Source organism: Cololabis saira, chromosome 14 (assembly GCF_033807715.1).
Source record: "Cololabis saira isolate AMF1-May2022 chromosome 14, fColSai1.1, whole genome shotgun sequence".
In the NCBI taxonomy this organism is placed as follows: domain Eukaryota; kingdom Metazoa; phylum Chordata; class Actinopteri; order Beloniformes; family Belonidae; genus Cololabis; species Cololabis saira.
The window spans coordinates 15140352-15155720 of record NC_084600.1 but is presented as its reverse complement, the minus strand read 5'-3'; the positions used below and the strand labels follow the sequence as shown (position 1 = coordinate 15155720).

Genomic DNA, 15369 nt, shown 5'->3' with positions numbered 1-15369 from the left:
AAATGTATGAGTCACGTTGGCGGTGGGGGTGGGGGAGGTTATCTGGTTCACCCTATAAAATCTAAGCATAAGACACAACAACGTGCACCTCTGCTGAGACGAAGCGGTATTAAGGGACTGTATCAGTCAGTAGCACAGTATTGTCTGAGGCTCTTTGGCAACACAACCGTCACCTGCCCCCGTGTGGTAGGAAGTGGTATTGCTACGTAGAGTAGCTTTAATAAAATGATTCAATAATAAATATGGGTGATCTTTAAAATAAAAAGGAAAAACAAGTCTAGGTGTGTCTAATGATAATAAAGTAGTGGATTATATGTTTAAGGATCCATGCTACAAGTTGATTCATTTTCTCCAACAACCAGAGAAATTACATAAATGTAAGCTTGAACTGTCCCAGATGTGTTTCAGATGCAGCACTGAAACTCTTGCATCATGGTGGGGGTGTTTGGTGTGAACTCGGTGACACGTTGTCTAAGGTTGTGCAGGTTCTGCTCCCTTTGGACCTACATCTCTATTTACAATCTGAAGAAAGGCCTTCTTTATATCCATCATCGGGGTGTTGCTACTGTGGAAACTGGATTGATGAGCTTTTATGACTTTATATTGTAAATGTGCAATAACTATTGGAACATGTCTAGCATATCTTTGTTTTATTATTTATATTTTACTTACCTTACTTTTATTTTTTCTGCACTTTATCTATATACGGACCAGCACCTTTGATACAGTACCTGTAATTTGGTTGTACACGAACAATGAGAATAAATAATTTTTTTTTTCATTTCATTTCATTTATTCCATTCATGGTATATCTTCTTAACAATGTTGTACAAAATTTCAAGAAGTACACATTATCACCATGAAAGAAAAGGAGCAGGAAGAAGAAAACGTATGATACCTGCCCCTCTCTGTTAATACAATTACATTGACTTGCTGAACCAATCTATGTATACATATATAAACAAGAAAACAAACAAAAATACCACTTCTATCTATTTTTTTCTCTTTCTCCTTCTTCTTTTTTGTAGGCACTTATCTTTTCTTTTTTAAACATTTTCTTAAGCTGACACAAACTTGTGCAACTTTTCAGTTCCTTGCTTTGTCTATGCCATATTTTTATACCTGTAACAGAAATACACATTTGTTTTATGTTTAGCCTTGCAAAAGTATGTTTGAAATCAAATTTAAGTCTGTTATCCTCATCCTCCAATCTGAACAAATTTTGTAACTGTTCTGGTAATGATCTTTTTTTTGCTTTAAACATTATATAATCTTTTTTTACATTATTAAAACTATAGGCTATGGCCCATAATCCTGAAACCACTCAGGACCAGAACCGAGCCCACTCTGGACCTGCTTTTATTTATATAACCAGTACTCGAGTTGAGGGGGGATGAGGGGGGATGGCATCCCCCCTGAAATAAAAACAGTCAAAATCATCCCCCTGTAAAACTGCCATCCCCCCTTTCCATCCCTTATGTCATTTCATCAATGAATGTGGTTTTACTGCTATTTCAACATTTAGAGTCATCACCAGAAGAATAACACCAGAAAAATAACTTATTTGACAATTTTCACCTGTTTCAAGTCAATTTTCACTTGAAATAAGTAGATTTTTCTACTTATTTTAAGTGAAAATCTACTTGAAACAGGTGAAAATTGTTGTTTTTTTCAGTGATGAGTCTTGTTTTAAGTATAATGAGATTTTTTTTTAGTAAAATGAGACATTTTAACTAGAACTAAGACAAATATTCTTGTTAAGATTTTGAGTTTTTGCAGTGATCCATTTTACGTATCCTGTGAAGGACAGAGTCATATTGATAAGTTCAGAAAACTGTTTTTTATTGTTGTGTTTTGATGTATTTGATGTAAGCCCAGTGGATATTTAAAGCTTACAGAATGCTGCATTTAACTGCTGCTATGTCATTCCTGCAGTATTTCTGCAGGTGTTTTGGTCAGTGCTATTATTGGTATTATATTATATTATTTGTAATCAACACAAATTATCTGTCCCCATATGATAAAATCCACCATCCCCCCTGATTTTTTTTTTTTACAACTCGAGTACTGTATATAACTGCAGCATTTCAACATTTTAAAATGTCTGAATCACATTCAGGGATCTTTTGAAATGAGGATGGCTGGAGTGGTCTGCTTAGGGAGGGGGGGCATGAGATTTTACTAGGAGGTGGGTGTGGTTGAAACGTGCTTCATGGTCGGATCTGGAGATCCCACCAGCGGTCAGCGCGTGATCCTGCACCCTGATCCTCGATGATGACATTCACACAGAAACAGGACACGAGTGGATGCAGAGGTCGCCGCCTGTGAGAGAGAGACAGAGAGAAAGAGAGAGAGAGAGAGAGAGAGAGAGAGAGAGGAAAATCCACGCAGGCTGATTCTCCTGCAGAATCGATCCTCGCATCCAGCCGCCTCTTTCTCATCTGTCAGGGTTTTTTTTTCCCTCCCTCCTTCTCTCTCTCTCTTTTCCCAGATTCGGCTGGGCTCGGCTCCGTGGTCGCAGCGGAAGGCGGCAGCGCTGATGAAGTGTCGGCAGAGGGAGGAGGCGACCAGAGGGAGGAAGGAAACCAGGATCACGTCACGAAGACTCGGAGTAAAAACAGGCTGAGCAGCCTTTAATGGACGATCCTTGAGCTGAGGGACGCTCCTATTCGCCTTTTTTTTTCTCTTCCTTCCTGCGCGTTTGGACGAAGATGTTTTTGTTAATTTGCCGGCCTTAGAATAAAAAAGGAAAAATAAAAAAAAAAGGAGCGCAGCGATCCTGGGAAGGGAGGAAGCGGCCGCGCAGGGGGAGCAGATCTCATCTTTTTTTTTTTCTGGATCTTTCACGAGAGCAAAAAAACGCCGAGAAATGGAAATGTGTGCAGCCTGATCGTGACAAACGGACCTTTTTTTTTCTCCCCCCCCTCTTCGTGAAGCCGGACCTCCCCTGAACCTCGTCTTGGATGCGTGAGAGGGACACGCGTTTAGAGAAAACCTCCAAGGGCCTCGCCGCGCGTCGCAACCGTCGGGAGCTTTACCAGGTAAGCCTGATTTATGGTTCTGCGTTAAATCGACGCAGAGCCTACGCCGTATGCTCTGCGTCGATTAAACGCAGAACCATAAATCAGGGGGGGCAGTGAGGGCCTCCGTGGCCGTGGGGCCACTCCTCTGATGATGTGCGGCCTGCAGAGAAATAAAATCCCCGTGAAAAGCCGTCTCGTCTTCACCGTGGACTTTATTTCCGTGGGCAGGCCTGCCTACACATACACATGCATTCATTTTCTGTGACTTGTGACATCTGATCTCTCCGGTGGCATTGAGCTATGTTGTTGTAGATGCACATCAGTCCAGAGGGGTGGGTGGGGCCCCCCCACTCCACCACTCCACTCCGAGCATCCCTCAATTTCTGTCACATTGTGCCTTTTTTGAGGGCTTGTTTCATAACCACACACCCTCCTGTCTCCCTGCCACTTCACCAGCATCCCTGATGCTCAAATAGGCGCATCCCAGCATCTTTCTGGACTCATCCAGGCCTCCTCCTCCTCATCATCCTCCTCCTCATCCTCCTCATCCTCCTCATTCTCATCTTATCTTCTCCTCTGGCTAAATGAGCAGCTGTGCCAGGAGACCGAGACCCACAATGCACCCCCTTTTTTTTTGGCTTTTCCATTAGTGCTGTGTGATCCATCTGGTCTCGAGCCCCCCTCCCTCTCAGCCCCCCCCCCCCCCCCCCAGGGGAACTAGTCATCCACTAGAGCTGGATGTATACCCTTCCTCGCAGTGGGCACCCTGCGTTGCATGCATGCATGCGTGCAGCGGATGATTTTCAGAAATTTGAATTGCGGCACAAATGCAAATACAGGCTCCCTGCTGGGAAAACCGTTTCAATGCGGAGCTGTGTTCCTACCAGGAACAGGAAATTCAGCCTGTCGTCTCCTGGTGTCGTGCCAGGGACCGGTTGCTGATAGGTGATCAGTTTCAGTCCTCTTTAGAGAAATATCCTGTGTCTGTAGAGAAGCTGGCAGGTCAGTAGTAGCTTAGTCATTCCAGATGATTCCCCTCACTCAAACCAGGCATGGTTAGCCATAAACAGATTACAAGTGTTTTTCTCACTGTGGCTTCAGTAATCCACAGGGATTAAAAATCCTGCTTCTATGTAATTATTTATTGCCCCAAATCAAGAGGCAAAATAACCGTTCTAATTGAGCGATTTTCACCTAATTCAACATCTTTTTTTTCTGCTGAATGTTGACCTCTGGATTACTGGATTATGAGAACATGTGGAAGTGTGTAAATCCCTGACAGATGGGACTTCCACAGGCCGTGGGTTTGTTGAGATGCATGCGCAGGTTCTGGCCGCTGAAGTTGTGCTCCGACCAACAGGTGACAGCTCGGGACTAAGTCAAGATGAGTGAGCTGGAGCAGCTTCGCCAGGAGGCCGAGCAGCTCAGGAACCAGATCAGAGTGAGTCACGGTTTTCTCCTCAAGTAGTTCAACTTCTGGGTTCAACTTCTGATATATTTACCTGTGATGTCGTGTCTTCCCTCGGCCGGCGACGGTGCCCACTAGGATGCCAGGAAAGCATGTGGAGACTCCACCCTCACACAGGTAAACGCCACTGAGTCAGATTGGGAAGACTTGTAGTCAAGACCGCCTAAACTGAGACCAAAACACTACCAAGGCCAGAGAATATCAAGACCAAGACCAAGACTAGTTCAGCTCAAGACCGAGACCAAAAAAAACGCCCAAGTTATTTCCTGATCCTGCGTGATTGTAGAACATCATCCTGGTTCAGCTAGTTTCCATATGAGCTTGTATTCAACTGCAGCTCAATAACACAGAGAAGTGGATGATGATGTTGAACTCACTATAAATGTTTTCATCCATCAGCTGAGATCAGATATGTGTGGCGACTGCACTACCGCTATTTCTACACTATTGGAGGATTGACTCCAGTGCTTTTAAGGATTGACACGACTACTAACTAGTCCCAAAGTCCTCTAGCAGAATAACCAGCTCCAACACCCCCCTCCACCTCAGAAAAGTCATGAATAGTAAATGTTACTGATTTAAATTGGACTTAATTTGGAGATGAAATCTGAATTTTAAACATTAAAGATACAATTATCGACTTAAAATTGCATTATTTATCGTTATAGTAATTAGATTACATTGAATATCAGCATCACTGAAATGGACCTGATGCTCAATCAATCACAACGATATGCAAATATTATCCATATATTTATTCAAACAAGGCCGTTATAAACACAGAATTGTAATTAAATACAGACACATGCAGATGGACCAAAACATTAAATCAAATGCAAAATACAAATAGTTTACAAAACTATACATTAACAAGAGGAAGAACTGCTGATCACCAGATTCCGTCACCTTGGGGGCAACGGCATCTCAATTATCCGAGTCCAAGACCTGGTGAGACCGTGACGAAACCAAGACCACAAAAAAGTGGTCTTGAGACCAAGACCGGTCTCGAGAACTACAAGTTTAGAGCTTGGTTCCTCTTACTCATTAATATGAAACCATTATAATAGTTTTGGGCATTTTAACATGATGTTAAGATCAATGACTGTGATGGACATCATCATCACAACACAGTCGTCATTTCACACCACATGCAGGGACATGTTAAGCTGTTTTCCTTCTGAACTACTAACCAGAGGCCTGAAGGTTGTGAAGTGAAATCATGAAGGCCTGACGGGTCTCTCCTCCGGGGTCCAGGCCCAAGATGATATCACAGTTTTGTTTTTGTCTCTCTCACCAAAGAACGTAGAAGGGACGCGAAATGTAATCGGGATTACTGCTTTCCAAAGGGATTCTCGATAAAATAATCCCAAATAAACGGGGGACAATGGAACCGAACCCGTTTAAATAAAGTCTGTACCGCAGTAGATTTTTATTTTTTATTGTGTTTGAACTTTAGTGGCTCAAAGCTAATGAAATGTTTCAGACAGAGATCTTCTGCATTGTTTCATTTATTGGAAAAAGATATTTTTAAACGCTGATGACATCAAACACCACGTCACATGACGTGAGTCACTTTGTGGCAATCATTGTTATTAAGAGACTCGGATCAGAGCCCACTACCCGTGCGTACTTTGATGGTGTGGCTCTCATTAATCAAGTCTGCAGTTGACTTTTCCCTGCAGGATTTATGAAGGCATTCTTTCAGAGGATGTCTGAGGGCCACCGGGGTCAGAAATCGTCCAATAATCTGCTGTAAATATCAGCTGCAGCATCGATTAGTCCAACCTGAGCCAGTTATGATCAGAATAGTTGCTGCTGCAAGAAGAAAGAAGGAAACGATGAACATTGGTACATTTTCAGCACTGATGCACAATCAATACTGTATTTTTTTTTACTTTTTAATTTTTTATTTGAGTTTATAAGCAAATGTGAATAATTACTCAAACCTTTCAGCCCGATTCACATCCACTCACTGGTGGATTAGCAGAAAACTCTCATCAGCAGCACTTAAATTCACTTAACTTAAGAACGAGCTAATGAAGCTCAGCCAGCGCTTAATCTGATGTTTCCTACGTAGACGAGGCAGTCGGACTCCTCGTTGGCATGTTGGTTTCCACTTATTAAATGCAGCTTCAGTAGCAGCATAAAACCCACGATTACTAATGTTGCCCAGTTGTTTAAAGGGTCCTAAAGTTATTCTGCGTGGCGGTACCACCAGAAACCTCATGGGTGCAGGACATTACAGAAACGCTGTGTCCCCACCCCTGGTCTCCATTAACTGCAGCTCTAGTCGGACAAAGTGGTATTAGGAGACGTGCCGGACCGTCCCCACTCATTACAACAGTATTGACACCATATATTATTAGCTATTAGATAAATAAATAACTGAATATGGAGTCAGAACCTCATTTAGACCATCCAGTTGGCTGTAGTGTCCCCGTCCTGCAGCCTTTTCCCAGCTTAGACCAGTTAAATGCATCAGTCCTGATAAGATGGGTGTTGGTGCAAACACACGGTGACCACCGCTGTCACCTCCTCGGGTTTGGTACTGCAGGTTTTCTCGTACAGTAATGATGCACCTCAGTGGTTCGGTCCATCTCTCATGGCTGTGAACAGAACTGTAAAGTCGTGGCTGAAAAAGGAGCTGTTGTCCTGCATCCCTGGAGGGTTTGAACCACAGCAGGTCACAGAAATGTTTCCAAAACCTGAAGAAATTGTGAAAACTTGTTAAAAAACATATTTCGGTTCACATTTTCCTTTTAAATCAGAGGTAATTTAGTAGATTTAGAGTCAAAGTTGTCACTCGGCTCAACACTGACAGTTAAATAGGTCCCAGTTTTAAAGGAGACTAAGGTTGCAGTGATCAAAATTCAAGAATTCAAACTAAAAACCCGTATTCCTCACAACCTTAGATCGCTGCTGGTTTGGATCCTGTGGGGCGGATCCAGATGCGGACAAGACGTACCCTCCGTGGCCACCTCGCCAAGATCTATGCCATGCACTGGGGTACAGACTCAAGGTGAGACGGTTCTCTGTTGAATGCTTCTGCACTTCCTGTGGTGCATCAATCAATAACATCCAACTCTGCTCCATGGCCGGCAAACACTACCGAGCCCGGGCAGCTGATCTGACTCCCACATCAAAATGTTAAGTAGTCGGCTTTACTGTTGACGTCCAGATGTGAGGAGCTTCGGCACAGCTGTGTATTCAATCACGCCCTATTTATTAGGAGCATCACTACTAATGATGTATCCTACAAAACATCTTCATTTCCAAAGTCAGCTGAAGAAATCCAATAAAAAAGGAAATAGAATAGACTAAAAAAGTGATTATTAGTTGGAAATACTGCTGATTAACATCTGGATGGAGCACAAAAACCTGTGCCGTGGACATCGGGTCGTTGATGTCAGATCAGGCTTCCCTGTATCAACAATGGGGACTATTTTTGTGGTTTTCAGAATATATGATATAATCCCACACGGGCACTTTTACTGGTTTTCTGTCTATTAATCTCTGAAGTCGTCAAGATGCTGCAAACCTCCCACACTTGGATGTCCAGGACGTGTGGAAGGTTGAAGGGCTTCAGAACAGACGTGAAAACGGCTTCAGTGGTTTTAAAACCTTCCTCTTCTTTACAGGCTTCTGGTCAGCGCCTCTCAGGATGGGAAGCTGATCGTCTGGGACAGCCACACCACTAACAAGGTAGACCAAGCAAAGATCTTTTCTTCATGAGGAAACATCTACAGTTGCATTAACAGTAGTAAAAAAGAAAAATGCAGTGATGGTAAGACCTGCGGAAAGGAAAAAATTGTAAAATTCACCTCTAATAACAAAAATCTGAAAATATGGACACTACCTTTCCACGTCAAATCAGTTCATTTGACAAGTCTCGGGATGAAATTTCAAAAGGAGCACTTGTGTTTTCCTCCAAAACAACTAAATGTTGCCCCTTTAGAACATTTCTGTATAAAAGAACCCTAGGTTGAGAGTTGTGTGCTGTTTCATCTAAACATTGATGTTTAGATGAAACTGGGCCTTTCAGGAGAGGAAACTTAAAGGAACGCTAGATCAAACGGAGTCATTCATTTAGGTCTTTTCCAACATTAAAACATGCAAATATCTTGTAAAAGGGAAATAAAAAGAAAAGGAGCCCGTGAAACGGCTTAATACCTGCCCCCCTCGTCCGTCCTAGATTCACGCCATCCCTCTGCGCTCCTCCTGGGTGATGACCTGCGCTTACGCCCCCTCCGGGAACTACGTTGCCTGCGGAGGCCTGGACAACATCTGCTCCATCTACTGCTTGAAGACGCGCGAAGGCAACGTCAGGGTCAGCAGGGAGCTGCCCGGCCACACAGGTGAGGGGTCGCCAGCTCCGCTGGGGCGCCACCTCCCGCTCACGGGACCTTCCGGTCCCAAATTAAAAAGAAAAATTAGAATAAAGCACCTTTTTATAGAAACGAGGGCAACATCTGCGTCATATGTGGATATTAATATATATATATATATATATATATATATATATATATATATATGTATGTATTAGACTTGTAGTCAAGACCGTCTAAACCGAGACCAAGACACTACCAAGACCAGAGAGTATCAAGACTAATACAAGACCAGGACCAAGACCAATACTAAGACTAGTTCAGCTCAAGACCGAGACCAAAAAGAAACGTAGTTATTTCCTGATCCTGCGTGATTGTAGAACATCATCCTGGTTCAGCTAGTTTCCATATGAGCTTGTATTCAACTGCAGTACAATAACACAGAGAAGTGGATGATGATGTTGAACTCACTATAAATGTTTTCATCCATCAGCTGAGATCAGATATGTGTGGCGACTGCACTACCGCTATTTCTACACTGTTGGAGGATTGACTCCAGAGCTTTTAAGGATTAACACGACTACTAACTAGTCCCAAAGTCCTCTAGCAGAATAACCAGCTCCAACACCCCCCTCCACCTCAGAAAAGTCATGAATAGTAAATGTTACTGATTTAAATTGGACTTAATTTGGAGATGAAACCTGAATTTGAAATATTAAAGATACAATTATCAACTTGAACTTGCATTATTTATCATTATAGTAATCAGATTACACCGTATATCAGCATCACTGAAATGGACCTGATGCTTAATCAATCACAATTATTATATATATATTTATTCAAACAAGGCCATTATAAACACAAAACTGTAATTAAATACAGACACATGCACACTTTCATTTTCTTCGTTTTTTTCGCTGCTTCGGCCATGATACCAGCTTCTGCTGAGCTCTGCGCTCCACGCCCCGCCCAGCTTTCGTCTCGACTACGAATCGGGAAGGAGGGGGAAGTGACGTATGCCGTAAAGCAGTCAAAGCCGTAAAAATAGTTTTTTAGTGTGGCAGGGTTCCTACCATGCTCCTCAAAGTTACATAGTGCCAGGGAAGGCGATACAGACCCCTCAGACCATGACAGAGGTGTCATTAAACCTGTTGGAAGTTGATGTACCATCACAATGACTCTGGAAATATGATATTAAGGTGGAAAAGTTACATAGTGCTGCTTTAAATCGAATGCAAAATACAAATAGTTTACAAAACTGTACATTAACAAGAGGAAGAACTGGTGTTACAAGATTCTGTCACCTTGGTGTGGAACAACATCTCAATTATCCGATTCTGTGACAAGACCAAGACCGGTCTCGAGAACTACAAGTCTATATATATATGTATATCCTGATGAATTAAATCATTTCAAAGTCTTGTGCATCAATAATGACGGTCTTGTTTGTGAGAACATAACTGAATGTCTCATTCAACTGAGCGTCTGTCCTCTCTGGCCTCGCAGGTTACCTGTCCTGTTGCCGTTTCATAGACGACAATCAAATCATCACGAGTTCGGGAGACACCACGTGGTGAGTGGCGGAGCGCAGAACCACGCGTCCTCCAGAGCTGATCACCATTGACCCCCTCTTTGTGCTCTCTGCCCCAGTGCACTGTGGGACATCGAGACGAGCCAGCAGACCACGGTCTTCTCGGGCCACTCCGGCGACGTCATGAGCCTGTCCCTGTCGCCCGACCTGCGCACCTTCGTGTCGGGCGCCTGCGACGCCTCCGTCAAGCTGTGGGACATCCGGGACAGCATGTGCCGGCAGACCTTCACGGGCCACGAGTCCGACATCAACGCCACCTGCGTGAGTAGCGCTCGGGGACCAGGTCGCCCTCGGTTACCAGGTCGCCCTCGGTTACCAGGTCGCCCTCGTTTACCGGGCTGAAGGTTAGAGTCATTTATAGCCCACTGCAGGGAGATGCTCGGGGAAGCTGGTGGAGAGATGGAGGATAAAAAGGTGACTTCTGACCTCTTCCAACCCTAACTGGTACCCGGTGTCCGTCGACGATGTCCCAATTGAATAACAATTATTGATTGATTGATTTGATTTATTTTGTGCATTTAAAAAGACAACAATTGAAAGAGAAGATAAGAAAACAAAGCAAAACCAAAAAAAAAAAAATATATAAAGAATTTCATCCTTTAACATAATAATAATAATTAATATCTTAATTTACATGTGCAAAAAGGAGTAGGAAGAAGTGGAAACTTATTTAATCCTACCCCCATTCACTAATGATTTATTAACAAGTATTTATAATAACTAACTATACTATAATTATACTCACACACTGTACTCACACACATACAAACATACACATAGTTGAATATTTCTATATATTTTTACACACATGCCCATATAAATATTTATATAAATGTACTTATTTACACCACACTATCTCTATATTAACTCCATCTGATCTATCTATATTTATTTACATACTCACATATACACATACATATTCACACACATACACACATATATACATACTTACATACATACATATACACATGCATACATACACATATAATTAGCTGCCCATTTCTGTACATAAATATAAACAAATCTACCCATTCACCCAATTGTTATCTGCAGGCGCTTAAAGGCCACTAAACCCCTTCCTCTTTGTACCTTGTGAAAATCATGCTTTTATATTTGTTTTTAAACTGGTTAATGTTTGGACAGTCGGTGCGTCCAAAATGCCATACTAAAAAGTATATAAAAAGTATACTTAAATTCGGCACACATTTGAGTAAATATCAGTAGTATGCATTAATTTGGACGTACTATTAAGAGTGCACACCTCACTTCCTGCCGTTGGGAGGAAGTGACGTGTCACAGCAGCAGTAGCAGCTGTTACCATGGTAACAGCAGCAGTAGCAGCGCTCCGCTCCGCTCTGTTCCGTTTATTCTGGCCGAAACAAGATGACATTATATAATATTATTATATACGAATATTATAATATTAATATTATATAATAATATTATTATACTTAATATAATACTATACTGCTCAGCTAGTGTCCATCAATCCACACTAATACATTTCCCCAGAATGAGTATGGATAGAGCATACTATTGAGTACGTTCTAATGTTTCGGACGCACTAAAATATCTCGCATACTCATTTTGCACACTCATTAGGGTGGAAGTATGCATTTTCGGACGCAGCCATTGTTTTAATTCTGAATCCATTCTGTTCCATAGTTTAACTCCACTGACTGACATGTACATAACAAGCTGGCAGAGGGGCTTATGGGTAAACTGAGGACGGAAAGCGCAGCGGTAGTTAGACGGATCCGACTCGGAGCGAGGAAGGTTGTCAGATTTTAGGGTGAGGTTTGAAATCAGGGCGTCCCGTTGAGTTTCCTCTCCTCCTCCCCAGTTCTTCCCCAACGGCAGCGCCTTCGCCACGGGCTCCGACGACGCCACCTGCAGGCTGTTCGACCTGCGCGCCGACCAGGAGCTCAGCGTCTACTGCCACGACAACATCATCTGTGGCATCACCTCCGTGGCTTTCTCGCGCTCCGGCCGCCTGCTGCTGGCCGGCTACGACGACTTCAACTGCAACATCTGGGACGCCATGAAGGGAGACCGAGCAGGTGGGTGTGGCGGCGGGGTAGGGGGGCGGTTCTGGACCGATGTGGCGCTGAAGAGATGGTTTAGGGGGTTCGGCCTGAGTGGGAGAAGCTATGTGCAGTAATTGAGACATCAATTATATTTTTGTAGTTTTTTGCCGGTCGAATCTTGAGAGGCTAATGTTTTAAGTGTTTTTAAAAGGATAATATACTTTTAAATGATGTTTACTTTCAAGACAGTCCTCATAGTTTAAAGCAGTTGTCATTTTTATCCCCAAACGGGCAGAAATCCGATCCGTACTGTCAAAACAAAGTCAGTTCGGCAGCAGCTACAACCCATAGCTACAACCGCGAAAGCGAAAGCATTTATTTATCTTAAAATGATTAAGTGGTGTGTTTGGGGCACTGGTAAAAGTGACACCCACTACCCAGAGAGAATCACAGGAATACATTTCATCCCAAAACCAACGGTAAAATACGAAATATGTCTGCTTTGAATAAATGTGGACGGTCGAACCTTCCACCATGCTATCAGCTAAACTCATCAAAAGATCTTGTTTTCACCAAAAATGTCAGTGTTTTAAACTCACTACATGGTACCTGAAGTGTTCCTTTTTATTTATGTCTAGTTGCTGTTGATTTTCTTTGGTCCAATTATCAGAAATATAGTCATGTAAAACCCAGTTTTTACAGTGGAAGTGGACGGGAGAGATGACAGTTTTGTCCGACCTAGCAACGGGGGCGACCGAGCAACGGGTGCGGGGCTTGACAAAGGGTTAATCGGGTAATTAAAGTTCTTGAGGCGGCTTGAAAATACAGAAACCTGCTTTGTAATGAGTTGTGAAGGTCTGAACTAACTCAGGATGCCCAAGTTGTTTTCCAGAAGTAGCCGACTCTCAAACAAGGACCTTTGTGCCCCTTTATAAAACATCTCCTGCGAAACATCTCTGACATTCAGTGGCCCGATTTCTTTGCATGCAGAGATATAAATGACTATAAATGATATAAAATCCATCTTTCATCAAACTCACGGAGGGCCGGCTGAATCTCCTCCTCGGCTGCATGTCTTGTAGTACCATTTTGTCCCACTAGAGGTGCACTTCACTGCCTTATGTCCAGGCCTGAGTCATGAACTTTATAGTATGCTGCCCTCAAGTGGTTAGAAGTGGTATTACTGCGTAGTGTGGCTTTAATACTTATCAATATGAAATTAAAGATGCATTGCAGTCAGCAGGACATTTAAAAATTGCAAAAAATAATAAATGTAGCAGAAAAGAAATTAAAAAGGGGGACAAAAGTATTGCAGACACATGGTTTTTAAAGCAGAAGACTGAAACTGTTTTGAGTTGGCGGAGTCTCTTCCCCCTCGAGTAGATGGGAGAGGAGCCAGCTTGCACATCTGTGAAGACACCATTAACGCTTGAAGCTATGTCCGGGTTTCACATTCTGCAGTCCATGTTGACTCCTTTTCAGGGAACTGAAAGCAAACTACATTTGGGAGGAAGCAGCTGCAGGCCCATTAGCAGAATCACGCCTTAAGCCTCATTTGTCGAAAATAAAAGTTAAACAGTCCTTGGTCAAATAGGGAAACCGAATCACTGGGTTGTGTTTCCAGAGTGAAACGGCTCCGGATCACAAACGGCCCTTTGTTTTCCCGCTTCCCTCCTGCAGGGGTCCTGGCGGGCCACGACAATCGTGTGAGCTGTCTGGGTGTGACGGATGACGGCATGGCGGCGTGCACCGGTTCCTGGGACAGCTTCCTCAAGATCTGGAACTGAGACAGCATAGCCGAGCACGTCCAGCAGCTGCACGCCGCTCCCGTTTTGGGGCACATTTTGCACCCCTTTATTCACACTGTAATATTCAAAAGACTGCAACTTCACTCTGTACATAATATATACGACTTAGGTATGAGTTTACACACACGCTCACACTGCTTGGAAGACGAGAAGACACCGAACCTGAAACACATACACACGTCCACACTCGGTACCCACTGCTGATTAAAGTGCACGGCAGCACACGCACACACACACACTGATTTTTATCTGTAAAACATCAAATGTAACCACATGCAGTTGAGTCTCCAGCTGTGCTTCTAGACACAAACACCACTGTTACCTGAAACCTTTTACTTTACAACGCAGCCCCCCCGCGAGCGCCATCTCCCGGAGGAGGACGTTTGTTTTTGTTTACAATGAAGATGGTGACGTTTATTTCCTGTACTGTTTTTGTCTCAGTACCACATCTATCGCAGCTTTGCTGATGTGAAGGACGAGTCAGATGAGCCCTCAACTCTTTAGAGGGACGAGAAAAAAAAAAAAAAATCTAAAAAAAATCCCTGATGTGGTTCATATCATGTAGTCACTGTGTTTTTAGAGATTTTACACACTCAGTTCATCTGCTTTGAGGGTTTTGTTTTATTTTGCTTATTACCATTTTTAAACTTATTCATGTTCTTCCTTTGTGCCTCAGATACACTGATAATTAGACTAATGTGCAGTTAACTCAATCTGGGGTGAAGGAGGTATAAAAAAAATAAAGAAACAAAAAAAAACAGCATAAGACATCTTAAAAGACAGGAGCCAGTATTTTGACCTTGACTTTGTCACTGTATTTTCTTGACATGGTATAATTGTACATAATATTAATAAATAATAGTCTCTCCTGCCAGCTGCCGTGTTTTTCTTTGTCAAAGTGTTTACAAGGGTCAAATTGGTTGATTTTACACCATCAAAGTTTATTGTCTTGTATTTTTTTTTCTATGGTCACCGTCGTCGTCCCTTGTTGAGGTGGGACACTTAATGATACAGTTGGACGCAAGACCAGACGTCCTAAAAGTACGCAAATAATCCTTAAAATTTAGAGTCACTTTGGTTTTCTTTTTGTGTATTCAAGTGAACAAATGTATTTAAAAAGAAAA

At 42.7% G+C, this 15369-nt stretch overlaps 1 protein-coding gene across 1 annotated transcript; it reads left to right on the top strand.

Moving 5' to 3' along the window:
• The first annotated feature begins 2545 nt into the window (after positions 1-2545).
• Positions 2546-15119, top strand: gnb2 (guanine nucleotide binding protein (G protein), beta polypeptide 2). The gene is made up of 10 exons (XM_061739869.1): positions 2546-3041; positions 4384-4464; positions 4570-4608; positions 7404-7510; positions 8130-8193; positions 8684-8846; positions 10326-10392; positions 10470-10671; positions 12254-12470; positions 14118-15119. The coding sequence occupies exons 2-10, from the start codon at positions 4408-4410 to the stop codon at positions 14222-14224; spliced, it is 1023 nt and encodes a 340-aa protein (XP_061595853.1). The 5' UTR covers positions 2546-3041; positions 4384-4407; the 3' UTR covers positions 14225-15119.
• The last annotated feature ends 250 nt before the right edge of the window (positions 15120-15369 follow it).

What these genes read in the sequence shown, in the direction of transcription:
- gnb2 (XM_061739869.1), top strand. Translation starts at nt 4,408, where the DNA reads ATGAGTGAGCTGGAGCAGCTTCGCCAGGAGGCCGAGCAGCTCAGGAAC. An exon ending in GGAGCTGCCCGGCCACACAG is followed by an intron (nt 8,847 to 10,325) that starts GTGAGGGGTCGC and finishes CTGGCCTCGCAG; the next exon opens with GTTACCTGTCCTGTTGCCGT. An exon ending in CATGAAGGGAGACCGAGCAG is followed by an intron (nt 12,471 to 14,117) that starts GTGGGTGTGGCG and finishes TCCCTCCTGCAG; the next exon opens with GGGTCCTGGCGGGCCACGAC.